At 44.3% G+C, this 17700-nt stretch overlaps 1 protein-coding gene across 12 annotated transcripts in view; it reads right to left on the reverse strand.

Moving 5' to 3' along the window:
- DST (dystonin) overlaps positions 1-17700 on the reverse strand; it is a 497869-nt gene that overhangs the window by 386740 nt on the left and 93429 nt on the right. For 8 of the 12 annotated variants that reach the window (XM_029242504.1, XM_029242501.1, XM_029242502.1 and 5 more), the window contains one exon: positions 13857-14064. In XM_029242504.1, the coding sequence (XP_029098337.1) occupies positions 13857-14064 (208 nt within the window). Of the gene's footprint in view, positions 1-7357; positions 7988-13856; positions 14065-14224; positions 14346-17700 lie in introns of those variants that run through there. The other 4 variants (XM_029242507.1, XM_029242518.1, XM_029242508.1 and 1 more) reach the window with 4 other exon arrangements.

Consider the following 17700-nt stretch of genomic DNA (forward strand, 5'->3'; position numbering starts at 1 on the left):
CCTATCCCACCCCTCTAGGTGGTCACAAACCACCGAGCTGATCTCCCTGTGCTATGCGGCTGCTTCCCACTAGCTACCTATTTTAAGTTTGGTAGTGTATATATGTCCACGCCACTCTTTCACTTTCTCACAGCTTACCCTTCCCCCTCCCCATATGCTCAAGTCCATTCTCTAGTAGGTCTGTGTCTTTATTCCCGTCTTACCCCTAGGTTCTTCATGACTTTTCTTTTTCTTAGATTCCATATATATGCGTTAGCATACAATATTTGTTTTTCTCTTTCTGACTTACTTCACTCTGTATGACAGACTCTAGTTCCATCCACCTCACTACAAATAACTCAATTTCGTTTCTTTTTATGGCTGGGTAATATTCCATTGTATATATGTGCCACATCTTTTTTTTTTTTTTTCTTTCAGTACGTGGGCCTCTCACTGTTGTGGCTTCTCCCACTGCGGAGCACAGGCTCTGGAAGTGCAGGCTCAGTGGCCATGGCTCACAGGCCTAGCTGCTCCACGGAATGTGGGATCTTCCCGAACCGGGGCACAAACCCGTGTCCCCTGCATTGGCAGGCGGACTCTCAACCACTGCGCCACCAGGGAAGCCCTGCCACATCTTCTTTATCCATTCATCTGATGATGGACACTTAGGTTGTTTCCATCTCCTGGCTATTGTAAATAGAGCTTCAATGAACATTTTGGTACATGACTCTTTTTGAATTATGGTTTTCTCAGGGTATATGCCCAGTAGTGGGATTGCTGGGTCATATGGTAGTTCTATCTGTAGTTTTTTAAGGAACCTCCATACTGTTCTCCATAGTGGCTGTACCAATTCACATTCCCACCAGCAGTGCAAGAGTGTTCTCTTTTCTCCACACCCTCTCCAGCATTTATTGTTTCTAGATTTTTTGATGATGGCCATTCTGACTGGTGTGAGATGATATCTCATTGTAGTTTTGATATGCATTTCTCTAATGATTAATGATGTTGAACATTCTTTCATGTGTTTGTTGCCAATCTGTATATCCTCTTTGGAGAAATGTCTATTTAGGTCTTCTGCCCATTTTTGGGTTGAGTTGTTTGTTTTTTTGTTATTGAGCTGCTTGTAAATCTTGGAGATTAATCCTTTGTCAGTTGATGAACATAGATGCAAAACTCCTCAACAAAATACTAGCAAACAGAATCCAACAGCACATTAAAAGCATCATACACCATGATCAAGTGGGGTTATCCCAGGAATGCAAGGATTCTTCAATATACGCAAATCAATCAACGTGATACACCATATTAACAAACTGAAGGAGAAAAACCATATGATCATCTCAATAGATGCAGAGAAAGCTTTCGACAAAATTCAACACCCATTTATGATAAAAACCCTGCAGAAAATAGGCATAGAGGGAACTTTCCTCAACTTAATAAAGGCCATATATGACAAATCCACAGCTAACATCGTCCTCAATGGTGAAAAACTGAAAGCATTTCCACTAAGATCAGGAAAAAGACAAGGTTGCCCACTCTCACCACTATTATTCAACATCGTTTTGGAAGTTTTAGCCACAACAGTCAGAGAAGAAAAAGAAATAAAAGGATCCAAACTGGCAAAGAAGAAGTGAACTGTCACTGTTTGCAGATGACATGATACTCTACATAGAGAATCCTAAAGATGCTACCAGAAAACTACTAGAGCTAATCAATGAATTTGGTAAAGTAGCAGGATACAAAATTAATGCACAGAAATCTTTTGCATTCCTATACACTAATGATGAAAAATCTGAAAGTGAAATTAAGAAAATACTCCCATTTACCACTGCAACAAAAAGAATAAAATATCTAGGAATAAACCTACCTAAGGAGACAAAAGACCTGTATGCAGATAATTATAAGACACTGATGAAAGAAATTAAAGATGATGCAAATAGATGGAGAGATATACCATATTCTGGGATTGGAAGAATCAACATTGTGAAAATGACTCTACTACCCAAAGCAATTCTATGCAAACCCTATCAAACTACCAATGGCATTTTTCACAGAACAAGAATAAAAAATTTCACAATTTGCATGGAAACACAAAAGACCCCGAAGAGTCAAAGCAATCTTGAGAAAGAAAAATGGAGCTGGAGGAAACAGGCTCCCTGACTTCAGACTATACTACAAAGCTACAGTAATCAAGACAGTATGGTACTGGCACAAAAACAGAAAGAACAGGATAGAAAGCCCAGAGATAAACCCACACACGTATGGTCACCTTATCTTTGATAAAGGAGGCAAGAATATACAGTGGAGAAAAGACAGCCTCAGTGTGTTTTATACATTTGTATACTCCGTTGCGGAGCTAAAATGGAAAGGAACACATGACAGCCTAGAAATTCCATCTCTGTGTTACCTCTGTAGCTTCTGATGTTCTTAGGATCTCAGTCTCGAGATGCTTTGGTCAAACCCCCCAGCTCACCACAAAGCCAGGCTGCTGGGCACACGGGACCCAGAGGCAGAAACACAAACACTTCTCTGCCTGGCTGCAGATTAACATTAAGACAAATTGCTCTCACCCCCTTTCCTTACATATCATTTAGTACCTGAAACCATCATTACACCAGAAAAACAAGCATCTCCAAACCGTTCAAGTAAAAAGTTTTAAAAGCATAAAGCTTTTTTTAAAGTCCCTGACTAAATAAATGTTGAGATAACCATATAAGGCTAAATCAGAATAGCAACAACAACAACAAAAAAAACCTAAAGGAGCATGAGTGTGATGTTTTGGGTTCAAAGTTAAATTCACTAACAGTAGCTAATAACCCATTACCATTCCTGAACTGATATGTGTTCCTTATAGTGTAAGGCAATGAACAAGATCTTTGGCCTATTTAAATCCTAATTATTTAGTGGAAATTACTTTTCAAATCCATGTTGCAATATCATAAAACACTCAACTGTGTCATCTGGAAAATCCTCAGAGACGTCAAGGGAGCTCTCAAATTCTCTCCAACTAGAGCGAAATCGCATAACATTGTGTTATGGTTGTTAATGCGTCCAGAGTTTAGGTTTCCAATTTCAGGACAGACATTGCAGGTTGCAAACACGATATCCATTCTCTCCTTATTCTTTACCAACAGAATTTCACTTTTGTTCAGGGCACTAAGTGGGGCCAGCTAAAATGTCTGTTTTCCTAGTCTGCCTTGCAGACAGCAGTGGCCCCTATAACAGTTCTGGCCAGTGAAATACAAGTTAAAACTGCTAAGTGGGCTTCTAAAAAAGATCTTTAAAAGGAGGCTGAATCAACTTGTCTGGATCTTTTGTCCTTTGTCCTTGTACTTCCCCTTCTTCCCATCTGGAATTGAGACACAAATGCTGGAAGAGCAGCAGCCATCTTGTAATGAGAGAACAACCACATGATGTACTACAAGTGGCCAAGAAGAAACATAGGAGTCTGGGTCCTACTGGCAAATAGAGGTGCCCTACAGCCCTCCCAGTCCTACCTGAGGCCTCTCAGTCCCTGAGAAAAAGAAAACACTATCATCTGTTTCTGCTACAAACAGCCAAACACAATCTTAACTAACAGTCATTACCAGTTAAGCCTATTTCATTTTTTAAAAGAAAAAAGTTCAGACTAATGCTGTCATAACTAGCTACAATGCAACACTATTAAGATATAACCCTGTTAAAGGTCACTTACTACACAACTGACTATGAAGCCCCAGGAGGAGATGAAATCTGAAATCAAGATTTTGCAGAATCCTAAAGCCAGCTGAAAACCACTGAGGCCACACTGTATGAAGGAAGCAAAGTAAAGAAACCTTTACACTCCAGCTTCAATTCAACAGGCACCAGAGTTAATTTACACAGTAAAAGACAGGATTTTGACCATTCACATATCTACGTAAGGACTTAAAACTGAAGTGAAAATGAAAACTACTGGCTGTGAGTAGTTCTCAGTTCATTTTGTCACCATGGGCATAAGCAGAATCACACGGCTCTAATGAGAGAAGGGACTTTAGCAATTGCTTTAGCAATTCCTCAACATTTTCATGAGAAACAGAAAATTTTGCCTTTTTCTTAATCGGAGAGGGTTTTTTAGTGATATATAGATAGACAGATAGATAGATATAGATATAGATAAGTAAGAAATCTGCCACTCAGCTTTCATAGAGAATAATAATGAAACCCTTTTTATAGCTGTCTGGGGATAACTGATTAATTTCCAGGTCAATGGAAAAATATCCATTTTCTTGGACCAAAATAATTTACCTTCCTTGTCCGTTAAGTCTAAAATGTATAGAATAAAATTTATTGGGTTCACATTAGTGATCTCATTTTCACCCTTAGTATCAATTTTTAAAAATTACAATGTGTTGAGGAAAGAAAATCTTCCAATGATAGACAGCAGAATTTCATAGATTAAAGTGACATCTAGTTAATATTGATAATATAATAATATATAATAATTATAATAACAGTATGTAGGTTAGTTTCCTTATACTGACAGGAAAGACAAGAGAGATGTTCTGCATCTTTTGTGCTAACCAACTAAAAATGTTTTCTATTTACATGGTAAATAAACTGCATAATTCACTATAGATATTAAAGAAAACCACTGACACGGGCAATTTCTAGCATAAACAGTAACAAAGAAATATGTTTTATTCGAAAGTAAATGCCTTTATTCTCCCTGACTGTGGTAATCTGCTGAAGTAATGAGATTTTTTTTTAATCAGATGCCCAGAATATCCTGGCGATGAATGTATTTTATAAGCAAAGGGATTGGAATATGAATCAGGACACTGCACCCTTCTCTACAGCAAATAGCTCTTTCTGTGTTATTCTAATTCAGCAAACAGTTGCCTATTTTCACTCAGAAGTAAAGGACCAAAGTAAGACCCAAGAATAGACCACACCATAAATAATTAGGGCTCGCTCACTTGCCGCTATTCTTGTTTTGCTCCAGAAGGCTAGGTCTGAAGTCCTTCCAAAGCCATCTGAGGACTAAACTCTCAACTTCTAAACCTAACAGTCATAACTGCTAACATTATAGGTTATTGTAATTCTATGTTTCTGTCACAGATTCTGAATTTGTTACAGCTGACCCCACCACTTACACACTCAACAGCTGGGGCATATGATCACTTGGCAACCTGATAACACTCCAGCCAAATGCAAAGTCATCCTGGAACCAAGGAACTCGGGCAGAAATGAAAATCAAAATAAGCTCTCTTACGTTCGAATGGGAATGGAAAATGTTTTGAACAATGCATGATTTCAGAAAATGCAACAACTGTACTTTGAGAGTTGAGTGAACTGACACTCCCTATTCAAAGCCTACAATTCTTTTCTGATTAGATCAGCCCCCACAGCAAGTCATCGGGATAATAAGCTCTGTAATGAAGTCATCGAATTGGATACTGATGGGAAATCATAACCGGCTTCAAAACACATCGGGAAACAATGAGTTTTCCAGGTCTCTAGCTTTCCACGTAATACACTGGCCAATACTCTTACTCTCCTTTCCAAGACCAGATGAAACACAGAACATCTATAAAGTCGGGGACAAATTGATGACCTAAGCATTTTAAAACCACAAAGAAAACGAAGGAAACGACCTTCACTTTTTCGGTGAAATTCGGGACTATATGTTTGAAAAAGTGCACATGTAAGTGCAATACTGATCATTAGGTTATAATTAAAATGAAGTGTAGTGACGACTGCAATGGCCTCCAGGTCTTCAATTTCCCTTTAGTTCCAAACGCAAATAAAGACCATCTTTTAAATAACATCCACTTCCTCAAGGCAAGTCAAATCACCTCAGTTATGTCTGTTTTCCGAGTCACCTGCAATCACCCATGTGTCACAGAGGTAAAACTTGATGGGACAAAAATTCATACAGCTATCATTTTTTTCAAAAGTAAAAAAGGTACATACTTTCAAACTTTCAGACATTTTTCTTTCTGACCTTAAAGAGCATAGGTGTACATCTTCCATGAGGTTTATTAGTATATTGCAATATTTCTCATTTTTAAGGTTCTGGAACAACTGATTAAGAACCTTATTTTTAAATGGGAGGACAGATGTAAACATGAGTGTATTGCACATGAACACACACACAGATGCTACAAATGTGCTTTAGCCTAAAATATCATTGCACTTGCTCAGTGGTAGTGTCATACACAATAGAGTCTTGGCACAAAGGAATTCTGATTGTGCTGTTTACAGAATTCTACATGGATTAAAGGAATGTCAATAATAAAACATGTTCTAGAAGGAGATGAAATATATTCATGGGTAGATTTTGAGCTCTGGGGGGATTTGGAATTTAATTATTCAGTTCGGGATTCTATATTTCTATTTTTTACAAATAGAAAACTAGTGATACATGCATTTTTAACCATATAATCCCCATTCAATTTACAGAAATTGAGTTTCTTAAGACGACAGCAAATATTCAAAAGATGCAAAACCACTTGAATGCAACCTATGAAATAGGCCACTATTCACCATGAATATATTAAGGCTCTGGGAGCTACCCCTGGGTGTGGAGCGCTTAGAAGCCACAGTTAGGAGACCGTCTGGACACACTGAAAAATAATTTCCAGAGACAAAAATACCCTTTAAGATGAGATGTTCTTTATCTAACGTCACATTTAACTATAAAGTCAAAATAAACATGATACTAAAATATCAATACTATTTATCGTAGAATTTCCCCAACATAAAGGATAGGCAGAAAAATATCTCAAAATATACTCCTTTACGTTTAAATTTACCATTTACCACAGACTCACTGACGAAAGTCTTTCATGCATCACACTATCAAGTAATCTTTATCATACGTAAGAATAGATATATAGTCACAAACCATAAACTTTTTTCATATAAGATCATTTTAAGAAAAATGATGTGGTGATGCTCTCAGTGGTGAGATGGACCTCAGTGGTCCATTTATTTAAGAAGCCAAGGACCTTTTTGATAGGGTTAACCAATACGCCATACCAAGCAAGAGCAGCAATGCCTTAGTAATCCTATGGAGAATTAATCGGTCTCCACCCTCCCAGGAAGAATTATGATGATGCGTAGTGCTTAAAAGCTTTTGCAAGGGAGAGAAAACGCAACGTGCTTCTTGGAAACCAAACCCCTCCCCCGCACTGTACTGCTCGTCCTAGGGCGTCTACGGGCCGTCGCCCACCCCACCACCCTCCCTGCGCTGGGGTACGGAATTCCATCCCAAAAAGACCTGGTCCATTCCCAAGACTGGTCCAGACACCTGTTTACTTGTGCCCAAGCAGTGGTGGCTCGGGTTAAGCAAAGGCGACGGTCACCCCTCTGGTCCCTGCCAAGCCCCGCGGCCCGGGCGCGGGGAACCACATACCTTTGTATCTCTCCAGGACATCCTCGTAGGCCTGGAGGTACTCCTGCTCCTCCACGTACAGGTAAGCGGCTGGGGATAGGTACCCCGCCATGCCCAAGTTTACCTAAGCGACGACTGGCCAATTCCCCTCTCCCGCTCGAACCCCGGACAGGATCGCAGTCAGCAAGATGCAGCCTTGGTAATGGAAACGCGGAAGGAGAGCAGGCTGGGGGAGAGCGCCGGGGCGCAGAGCTGGGGGCGCAGAGCCGGGGACGCAGACCCGGGGGAGCAGAGCCAGAGCCGGCCGGGGAGACGCCCAGACCCCCTGGCGGGCCGCGGGTGCGGGGCCGCCCGGCCCGCAGGAGCCACAGTCCTCTCAGGTTTCAGCAGCGGCCAATCTCGGCGAGCCCGGGGGCGGCGACCTGCAGCGCCACGCCGCGCTGAGGAGCCCGGGACCCGGCGGGGACAGGCGGAGGGCTGCGGGAGCCGGGACCCTCGGAGGCCGAGGCGGCCGCCACCCTGGCTCTGCGCTGGGCGCCTGCTCGGAGCCGGGAGGACGCGCGCGCTGCCTCCGCCCGGGATGCTGCGCGGCGCATCTGCGGCATTTCCTGGCCGCCGCGCCGCAGACACTCGCCCGCGCCCCTGGGAGAGGAAGGGAGGGCACAGCGGGGGAGAGAGGAGGGAGGGCGGAAAGGAGGGGGCGAGGCGGCGGTCAGCGCCCCGGCTGGCTCGGCTCTGGCCCGCGCCGCCCGGCCCCTCCCGCAGGCAGCGCCGCGGCGCCCGGGCCCTTCTCCGGCCCGCCCACCGGTCCACCGCGCGGCCAAGCCCGCCCACCCTGGACGCTGGCTGGCCGGCCCGGGTCCCAAGGGCGAGGTTTCTATTTGGGACCTACAACAGGTGCCTGGGAAACAAAGCCGCGGATCGCGCCACCCGCGCGCGCAGCCCCCGCGCGGCTCCCGGGAGAAGAGTGGGAAATACTCTTCGATCCGGCCGCTGTCACAGAAGGACCAGGTCGCTGGGACAGCGCGGGGGGGAGAGCCGGGGGTCCGCGCCCCTGGCGCATCTGGGGGCGGGCGGGGGTCCTGACAGCCTGGAGACGCCTGCGCCTGCGCGCCCGCCGCCCCGCGGCCCGGGGACCAGCCGGCGGTCCCTCCCTTCCGCCCCCCAGAGCCGGCCCGCGCATCTGCCGCAGCCACAGCCCGAGTCAATTCACAGCACCCGTCTCACGTTGCCACCTCCCTCCTTCTCCCTACCATTATTCACCCCACATACCACTGGTCTCCACTGAATGTGAGTAAAACGGGTACAATTCCCTTCGCTTTGGCATGTATCATATACTAAAGTGGTGAGTTTAAGAGTCCACTGGAGAAACCGGTTGGTACCCAGACACGTAAACAGGTGTGTTTAAGAGGACTGACAGAAGTCAGCCGGCCTTGGAAGGAATCCTGGCTCCTGACTATGTGACGTGGCCAAGTTACTTATCCTGTCTTCATCAGGATAATCATATCATAAAGTTCATCATGGGCTTCCCTGGTGGCACAGTGGTTGAGAGTCCGCCTGCCGATGCAGGGGACACGGGTTAGTGCCCCGGTTCGGGAAGATCCCACATGCCGCGGAGCGGTTAGGCCCGTGAGCCATGGCCGCTGGGCCTGCGCATCCGGAGCCTGTGCTCCGCAGCGGGAGAGGCCACAACCGTGAGAGGCCCGCGTACCGCAAAAAAAAAATAAAAATAAAAAATAAAATAAAGTTCATCATATATCATCATATCATAAAGTTGTGATATCTCAACTTTATGATAACTCTATAAGTGTTAGCTGTTGTTGTTGTTATGATTATTAGATGAACCATCTCATTGTTGACTCTGATTTATGACAACTTCACCTCTGCCCACATCTCCCCTTCCTATTTCTTCTTTCATAAGTACTGACTTTTTGTCCTTGATGATTCTTTTTTCTTTTCAATGATGTGAATCTGGATCATTTTCCATGAAATGTTAGATGGGAATGAGTACTCTTGGAAAACTGTATACTCTTGATAAAACTTACTTGAATTAGAATTGGAAAGCTTTACTTCTCATCAGTAATTGGCCTATTTTTGTTACTCCAAACAGAGCAAGACCACACTTCTCTTTTCTGTCCTGACCACTGATCTGAGTTTGATCCACTAAGCCTTTAGGATCACTAGAGTCTTCTTGCAACTTGGCATGTATTTATGTATACATTAGTTCATGAAGTAACAAACAGGGATCATATGGGACACCTTCTGGAAATGAAAGGGTTAGCAATTCGATCCCTAAGAGTCATCCCATATACAGACCACATATATACAAATGGAGATCTCTCAAAACTGTCTTGTCTCCCTCACAGTGAGTAAGGTCATTAAGGGCATAGTCTGATCCTTCATCAGAAATTGACACCCAGTAGCACCCAGTTTTGTGAATACAATCACTGCACACTGCAGTGATTTTAACTGTCTGTTGAAGGAACCAGTCAAAATGAACAAGCAGCATTTGGGGTTGTTGGTAAAAACAGCCTTTATCCCATGCATTCTTGGAAAGATAATAAAGGATCAATCTGCCAATAATAATAGTGTATTCTATAGGGAAGCAGCAAAAGCAGAGCAGTTAGGAGCTTGGCCTCTGGAGTCAAGACGGCCTGAATTCAGATCCTAGCTCAACCACTTCCTATGACCTTGGGAAGAGTCTCTCCTCTCTCAGCAGATTTCTGGACTGAAAAATGGAGAAAATAATAGTACCTACTTCACAAAATTGTTGGGAAACCTAAATGAAATAACATATTAGGTGCTTATGAGAGCATCCAGCCATCAGTCAGCTATCATTTATAGAGCATTTTCCATGTGCCAGGGAATCTGCAAAATGTTTTGCATTTACTACTTTAATCACCACAGCCATGATCTTTTGATAGAGAAAATGAAGCTGAGAAATGTTCAGTAAGTTGTCCAAGAAAACAAAACTGGTTCATGATAGAGGAAGAATTAAAGTCCAAAGTCCGACTCTGCCAAGGTCCTTACATTCTAACTTCAAAGAATTCACATGGGTCCAATATCCATACTTTAAAATAACACTGTCACTGGGCTTCCCTGGTGGCGCAGTGGTTGGGAGTCCGCCTGCCGATGCAGGGGACACGAGTTCGTGCCCTGGTCCAGGAAGATCCCACATGCCGCGGAGCGGCTAGGTCCGTGAGCCATGGCTGCTGAGCCTGCACGTCCGGAGCCTGTGCTCCGCAACGGGAGAGGCCACGGCAGTGAGAGGCCCGTGTACCGCAAAAAAAATAATAATAATAACACTGTCACTAACAAACCATGTACCTTTACAGGCACTTCAAGACTGAAAACCCCAACTTACAGTATCCTGCAAGTAAGAACAGCAGATCTGTCTTACGATGATGTTAAAGGCATTTACAGTGGGTACAAAGCCCCTTTCTTTCCATGTTACCATGTCATTCTCACCTTGACCCTGAGAGATCAGAAGGGAGTATATTATAGTCTCCGATTTTAAAATGAAGATACTACAATAAATGCAAAAGCACTTTTAAAAATATAAGTATCAGACATGTGACACCATCACCAAAAAGACTTTCAGAAATGTACATCTGATTATGTCATTGCACTGCTTAAAAATCTTCAGGTGATTCCCCACCAGTTACAGCATAAATAGTCCAATCTCCTTGGAATTGCCCGAAAGCACCCTTACAGTTTCTGCTCTTCCCTACAAATCCCAGGCTTTAGCTACACAGATGACTTGCAGTTTCCATTTGAACCCACCTCCCTGCTGTGTTCCTGTAGCTCCATCCCTCGGTAGTGGCCTTCCCTTTCACTCTAGTCCATCAAGCTAGTTAAATCTCCCCTCAAATAATACAGGTACTCACAGCCATTACAGCTAATCTCTCACCCGTGTTGTAACTGTCTCACAGCACATCCATGGTCACGTTAGACTAGAATTTCTTTCAAGGCAGAACTGTGTGCTTATCTTCATTTTATGCCAGAGGCTTAATAAATACGTATTAAATGTGAATGACTTAAGGGATTCCCCCTGACCATATGGTCTTTTTGACTCTAGACATTTTCATTCTATTTTATTTTTATGACCTTAAAAACAAATAAAAATATGAGACTTTCAATTCCTTTATTACTAAATAACGAACATGATGGATGGACATCCGCACACCATTTCTGACCCTTGCCCCGTCTCCTACTAGGGATGAACTTCACCGATCGGCCGAGTTTCAGGCCAAGTGTGAAAATGCCTAATAAAATGAGAAGTTGAAATCTGAATGATATGTTTTCCAACTACCCACTGCACCAAATGCCCTCAGATGCCCTGTTCCCTTATCCTCACGCTGGATGATCTGTGGCAAATTTAACACAAAATCTGTCTGGATTTCACAGTTTAGCCACATGACAATGAAACAGATATTTGCCGACTGGCCCCTGAGCCTATGCTGGGGCCAGTGATGAAATGATTATGACTTGTGTGGCAACAGCCAATTTACCAATGTTTATTTTAAACACAGTAAGTAGTACATGTCCATACTAGGGCTGCGTATTCTGTTTGTTGTTTTATTTTGTTTTGTTATATTTTTGAAGAATTAATATAATCTTAAAAGTATGTAACTCAGAGGTCTCCAGTGCACCAACTACCAGTAACTTCATAGTAAACCTTTTACAACGAGTAAGACATGGCCCCTGCCCTCCCAGAGCCTACAGTCTACTGACCCCAGCACCCACTTGTCCACTGCACCCAGCAGAACCCCCAGGTCCTCCATTCCTTCCCTACCGTCAGTGTACACTGACCAGTACTACCACCAGCCTCTCCTGACTTCCTGTCTGTTAGTTTATATAACCTCATTCCCCCTGACAAACATATGCCCTTCCTTCTCTCATAAACCTTCCTTCACTACCGAAAGCAAAATACCCGTCTCTGCCACCTTTATCAAAACTCTCAAGACAGAAGGACCTTGTACCTTCCGTAAAAACGCAAAGGACAGGCATCCCAGGCTTTCTACAAAGCCCCAGCAATTTCTCACGCCCCCGCCTTTCACCCATCTTCCCTTTCTGCTGAGCCAAATATCTGGTACCCTGGTTCTGGCACTGTCTCCTCCACTCCCTTGGCGGTATCTTGACAGGGCAAGGAATCAGGCCTCGGTGGCCAAACACTTTTTGGTACTCGCCCAGCTCTGCACCTCTCCCAGGCCACCCCTGCCCACTCTCACTTGGCTCCCAAGCTGTCTCCATCCTCCCTCCACCCCATTCTCCCCCTCCACCCTCCTCTTCGAAGGCCTGGGTGAGACCAGCCAGCATCTCACAACAGAAGCCAGAAGAAGCTCAAAGCTGTTGCCCCAGAAACCTGGACTAGCGAATGGCTGGCTGGGCCCTGTTTGTTTTTCCCGTAATCAGAAAATCCCACTGGGGGACACTAGGGGGACTCAGCCACCATGATGGCTGGGACCTGAGCTAGTCCCCTCCAGCCCCCACCCCCACCCCCAAAGGAGTACAAGTACCAACTTTGCATGATGGTGGGAGGCAAAAGAAACTGAGTGGGAAGGGGCCTGGGGGAGAGAGTGGGGGAGGGGAGAGAGGCCCGATCCACTGCAGAAACCAACTCCAATAAACACCTGGCCTTTGGCCTTTGCAAGAGAGCTCCCGAAGACACACCCCAATCTACCCCATTACCATTTCTGAGAAAAAAAAATTGAGGAACAACCACCCCAGAAAGCACAGCTCACATACACACAAACCACACAGGCACTGCAGGCGGGGGGATAGATTTCCGCAGCAGGCTCAGCTTTCAGCCAAGTAAAACAAGCCATCACTTCTGGGACCTAAAGGCAGTGCAAGGGAACCCTGGGTAACAGAAACACTGGCCCCTCCCAGGTATTAATTAATCAGGGATGCATGATGGCTAAACCCTCAAGAGCACCAGGGGCAGAAGCTGCTACAAACACATGATGCCGACAGAGATGCTACACTTAAAACACACACACACACACACACACACACACACACACACACACAAAACCGCATCCAGGTTGCTAAAATACCCTCCGCAATTCTGGGTACCAGAACCCAGGAATCTACCCCACCACCCCCGTTAAATGTGGTCGCTCAGAGCTCCCATGCAAACATGGAAACGAAGCTTCCAGCAAACACACCGGGAATCACTGAGTTAATACTTTCAGATTGGCACGGTGGCGACTGCACATAAATAGGAAACTTCAATGCAGATGCCTGTAAATATCCCCTTGGTTTCAAAGGTATCGATTCCTCCAACTAGAAGACAGGGCCAAACAGCTTAGTCACCAGCAGGCAGGGCCAATCGCTCTTTTGATAAATCAGGACAGAAAGTAAACATGGTCATCCTCCTTCTCCACCTTGAGCGCAGATCTCTGCCCAGCACATCAGCTCCCAGCCAGACAGGGCCCCCGGGGACTCCATGGGTGAATTTCCGCAACTCTCCTCGCACCTCCCTCTATCCCCTGCCCCCGCCCCCACTTGCTCTTACCTGCTATCCTAAGCACTGCCCTCTCCGCAGGGTCCAGCACCGAGCCCCCGTGGATCTTTCTTTTCGATCTCTCATGTTTAGGCAAATTCCAGGGTAAGGTATCTCCAGGAGCTGGAGATGCAGAGCCAGATTTCTGGCTGAAATCATCTTCATCGGAAAAATCCGCAGAGGAAGACATCGAGCAGCGGTAGGACGCGTTCCCGGAACTCTACAGGGGATGACACAGAAAAAAAGCATCAACAGCAAAACACTCACATCGGCTCGTCCATCTCAGCAGCCCCCTCCCTGCCCCCAAACGGAGTCCGGCATCCTGCATCTTCTTCAGCGCGGACGGGGGACCCACACCAGAACCGACACCCAAGGCTCACCATCTTCCCTGGGCCACGGCTCCGACACCGGCCACACACCCCGGGCAGCTCCGGTTCATGGAAGATTTGCACCCAAGTGTGTGGCCTGCGGTCCGGCCACCAGCTCACAAATGACTGGCCCAACAATGAAGCCAGAATCCACAGCCTTCCTGTTACAAACCTATAGTATTTGGCTCCCCCACCAGGCCAGGACCGATATTTTCCATTACTAGCCTGCTGCTTAATTCATTAACGCAACTCACTCCAAGTTGCAAAAACAAGGCACAAATGCAGGATGCTGAGTCCCAATTCCTTTCCGTTTCCAGTCGGAGTCTCCCCTCTAACCAGGTTTGAGCCCCTCGTCCCCTTTAGTTAATTTTCTTCCTGAGCTTGAAGCTGGCTCCCAGAAGAGAGCAAGGAGGGAGGAAGGGCTGATTCTGAGAAGAGCCTTTTCTGAAGACCGGGAGGACACAAAAGACTGTTCTCAGAAGCCAAAGGCAGCGCCAATAAACAAACATCTGAACTCAGCTTAGAGTTCTTGAGATCATTTAAACTACTAGCAAAGTAACAGCTGCCAGTGACGGAAATGAGAATGATGCAGCAGCTCCCCTCCGCCCCTGGTCATTACACAGTGAAATGAGAAACGTGAGGCTTTGACCCACATGCTTGGCCTGACCTCAGTCTCCCTTCCAGGAACAGGAGCCGGTCTGCAGGGCGTATCTCGCATTAAAGGGTCTATCTTCCCCACAGGGAAAAGGCACCAGACGTTATCCCTTCCTCCTTGGTTGAGTTAAGTTTGTGATGATTCAGGGAGCCACCAGCTTACCATGGAAACGAGGATGCTGACTATCTGTGCTGTGAACAGAGTTCTAAACAAGATAAAGCATCCAAGGGAAATCTTCACTTCCCCATTTAGAACTTTGCTGAGGCTCAAGATGCAAAACTGGTGTAACTCGAATTCCTGAAATGGAACTTGCAGCCTCAGACTCCTACGAAGCCCGTGGCAGGCAGGAATCAGTGGCGCGCTCCCATCAGAGTAGAAACCCTGGGCTGCTCACAAAAGCAGTGGTGACGCAGCAAAAACAGGCTGTGTGACAACATCCCAAGGCGTGTGGAATAAACCAGAAGTGAATCAGGACCTCGCCTCCATCTATTCAGGCATGACAGTCCTTATTCACTTCTACTGACCAACACCATCATTTTTTTTGGAGTAAAATTGCTCTACAATGTTGTGTTAGTTTCCGCTGTACAATGAAATGAATCAGCTATATATATACCTATATCCCCTCCCTCTTGGACCTCCCTCCCACCCCTCCATCCCACCTATCTAGGTCATCACAGAGTACCAAGCTGAGCTCCCTGTGCTATACAGCAGGTTCCCACTAGCTATCTATTTTACACATGGTAGTGTATTTATGCCAAACCTAATCTCCCAATTCACCCCACCCTTCCCTTCCACCCCACGTCCACATGTCAATTCTCTACGTCTATGTCTCTATTCCTGCCCTACAAATAGGTTCATCTGTACCATTTTTCTACATTCCACATATATGTCTTAATATACGATATTTGTTTTTCTCTTTCTGGCTTACTTCACTCTGTATGGCAGACTCTAGGTCCATCCACATCTCTACAAATGACCCAATTCCGTTCCTTTTTATGGCTGAGTAATATCCCATTGTATATGTGTACCACATCTTCTTTATCCATTCATCTATCGTTGGACATTTAGGTTGTTTCCATGTCCTGGCTATTGTAAATAGTGCTGCAATGAACACTGGGGGACATGTGTCCTTTTGAATTATGGTTTTCTTAGGGTATATGCCCAGTAGTGGGATTGCTGGTCATACGGTAGTTCTATTTTTAGTTTTTTAAGGAACCCAACACCATCATTTTAAAAGTACACATACTGTTTCCTGTAAAGTATCTAAGATTTACCTTTAGCTTTATTCTTTCCCCAAAAAAGCAGTCTTCCATTTCACTTTACATGAAATGTCATCACCTTGGTTAATTATTAACTTATTTAGATTTCGTGTGTTTTCCTAGTGGCAATCATGTACTATGCAAATAAATAAATAAAATTGATTTTCTGTATTCACTGGAGTCCACAGAGAGTTGTGAGGAGCATTAAGTCAGTCACAGGATGCTATCAACCTACTTTATTTTCCATGCTTTTCTGAAAATTCATCTTGAGCTCTCTGAGGCTGTGTTGCTGGCTGGATTGGTGAAAAAGGATGACATTCTTAAAGACTTTTTCAAAAGGGTATTGGGTTTCCTTGGTTGCCTTCTGTCTTCCTTAAAATGGCTTCCTACCTGTCCTTATGAAAGGTCATCTTTTATCTGTGAGCTTGTATTTCTTGTTGTTTCCTATACTCTTTCAGTGAGGATAGTAATTTGATTGTTTATCTTTACAGGCAGGCTTGGGGAATAACTGTTAAAGGACTGCCCCCATACAAAAATCCCTGGCTACTGATTTTTGTAGACAGAGTAAATTTTTTTAATGGTTAGCATCTCAGCTGATGGAACAGCAAAATGTGATTTATGCCATGACATAAACACCACTCATCACACATAGCCAGATGGGAACAGTTACTACCCTGGACCCAAGGGTGTTGAACGGTGCAGCCTCTAATCTGGACGTGTCCTTGGTAAATGGATAAGAGAGAAAGGAAGACAAGACAATCGGCAATACCTCTTTCAACAACATGGCACAGGGAAATACGGACACACGCAGACAGAGGAAAAGCACGCTGACTTATACACGACAAAGTCTCTCCCCTGGCTACGTGACTCGAGCGTTTTAACCATTAAGGTATTCAATTTTTCCCCACAATAATTTTCATGAAGACTTTTTAAATATAAGGTAAACTATACAAAATTAGGCCCATTTGAACCTTGGAAAGTGAGAATCGATTTTTTTTTATCATTTATATGTTTTGTATTCTGAGAATTACCTTTTAATTCACTTGAATTTTTAGACATATGCACTCTTTGGTATAGAAATTTCTTTTTTTTTTAGGCTTATTTGGTTGCTTTATTTAATTTGAAGTTTCTTTTTTTTCTCGGTAGTGTTTGTTTGAAGTTGGCTCTTTAGCAGCCAGTGAGGTAGAGACTAAATTGGCCACCTTTTAAGGGCTACTGAATTTAGTCTTTTAAGCTACAAGTGTGTGATTCAGTAAATGAGCTTACTTCAGTGAATGAAAGGTTGTCTGTGGTTTCTGTCTTCAAATTTGGGGAAATTATATTTGGAATCTTAATAAATTTTCATTCACTGTTATGTCGGTGGCATTCATATCAATGAATAAAGTAGATTTCATAAAACAAGCATTCCAGGTGGGATGCTGTAAATTCTGTCACTAACTTGTTCTTTCCTAGTATCAGGCAAACTGGCTGATCAGATAGCCGATTTTTTTTGTTTCTTTTTTGTTGTTGTTAATTCTTTTTTTATGAAGTATAATTGATTTACAATGTTGTGTTAGTTTGAGGATTCTTTTTCA

Source organism: Monodon monoceros, unplaced genomic scaffold (genome assembly GCF_005190385.1).
Source record: "Monodon monoceros isolate NGI ecotype Baffin Bay Population unplaced genomic scaffold, NGI_Narwhal_1 Super_Scaffold_3, whole genome shotgun sequence".
Lineage (NCBI taxonomy): Eukaryota > Metazoa > Chordata > Mammalia > Artiodactyla > Monodontidae > Monodon > Monodon monoceros.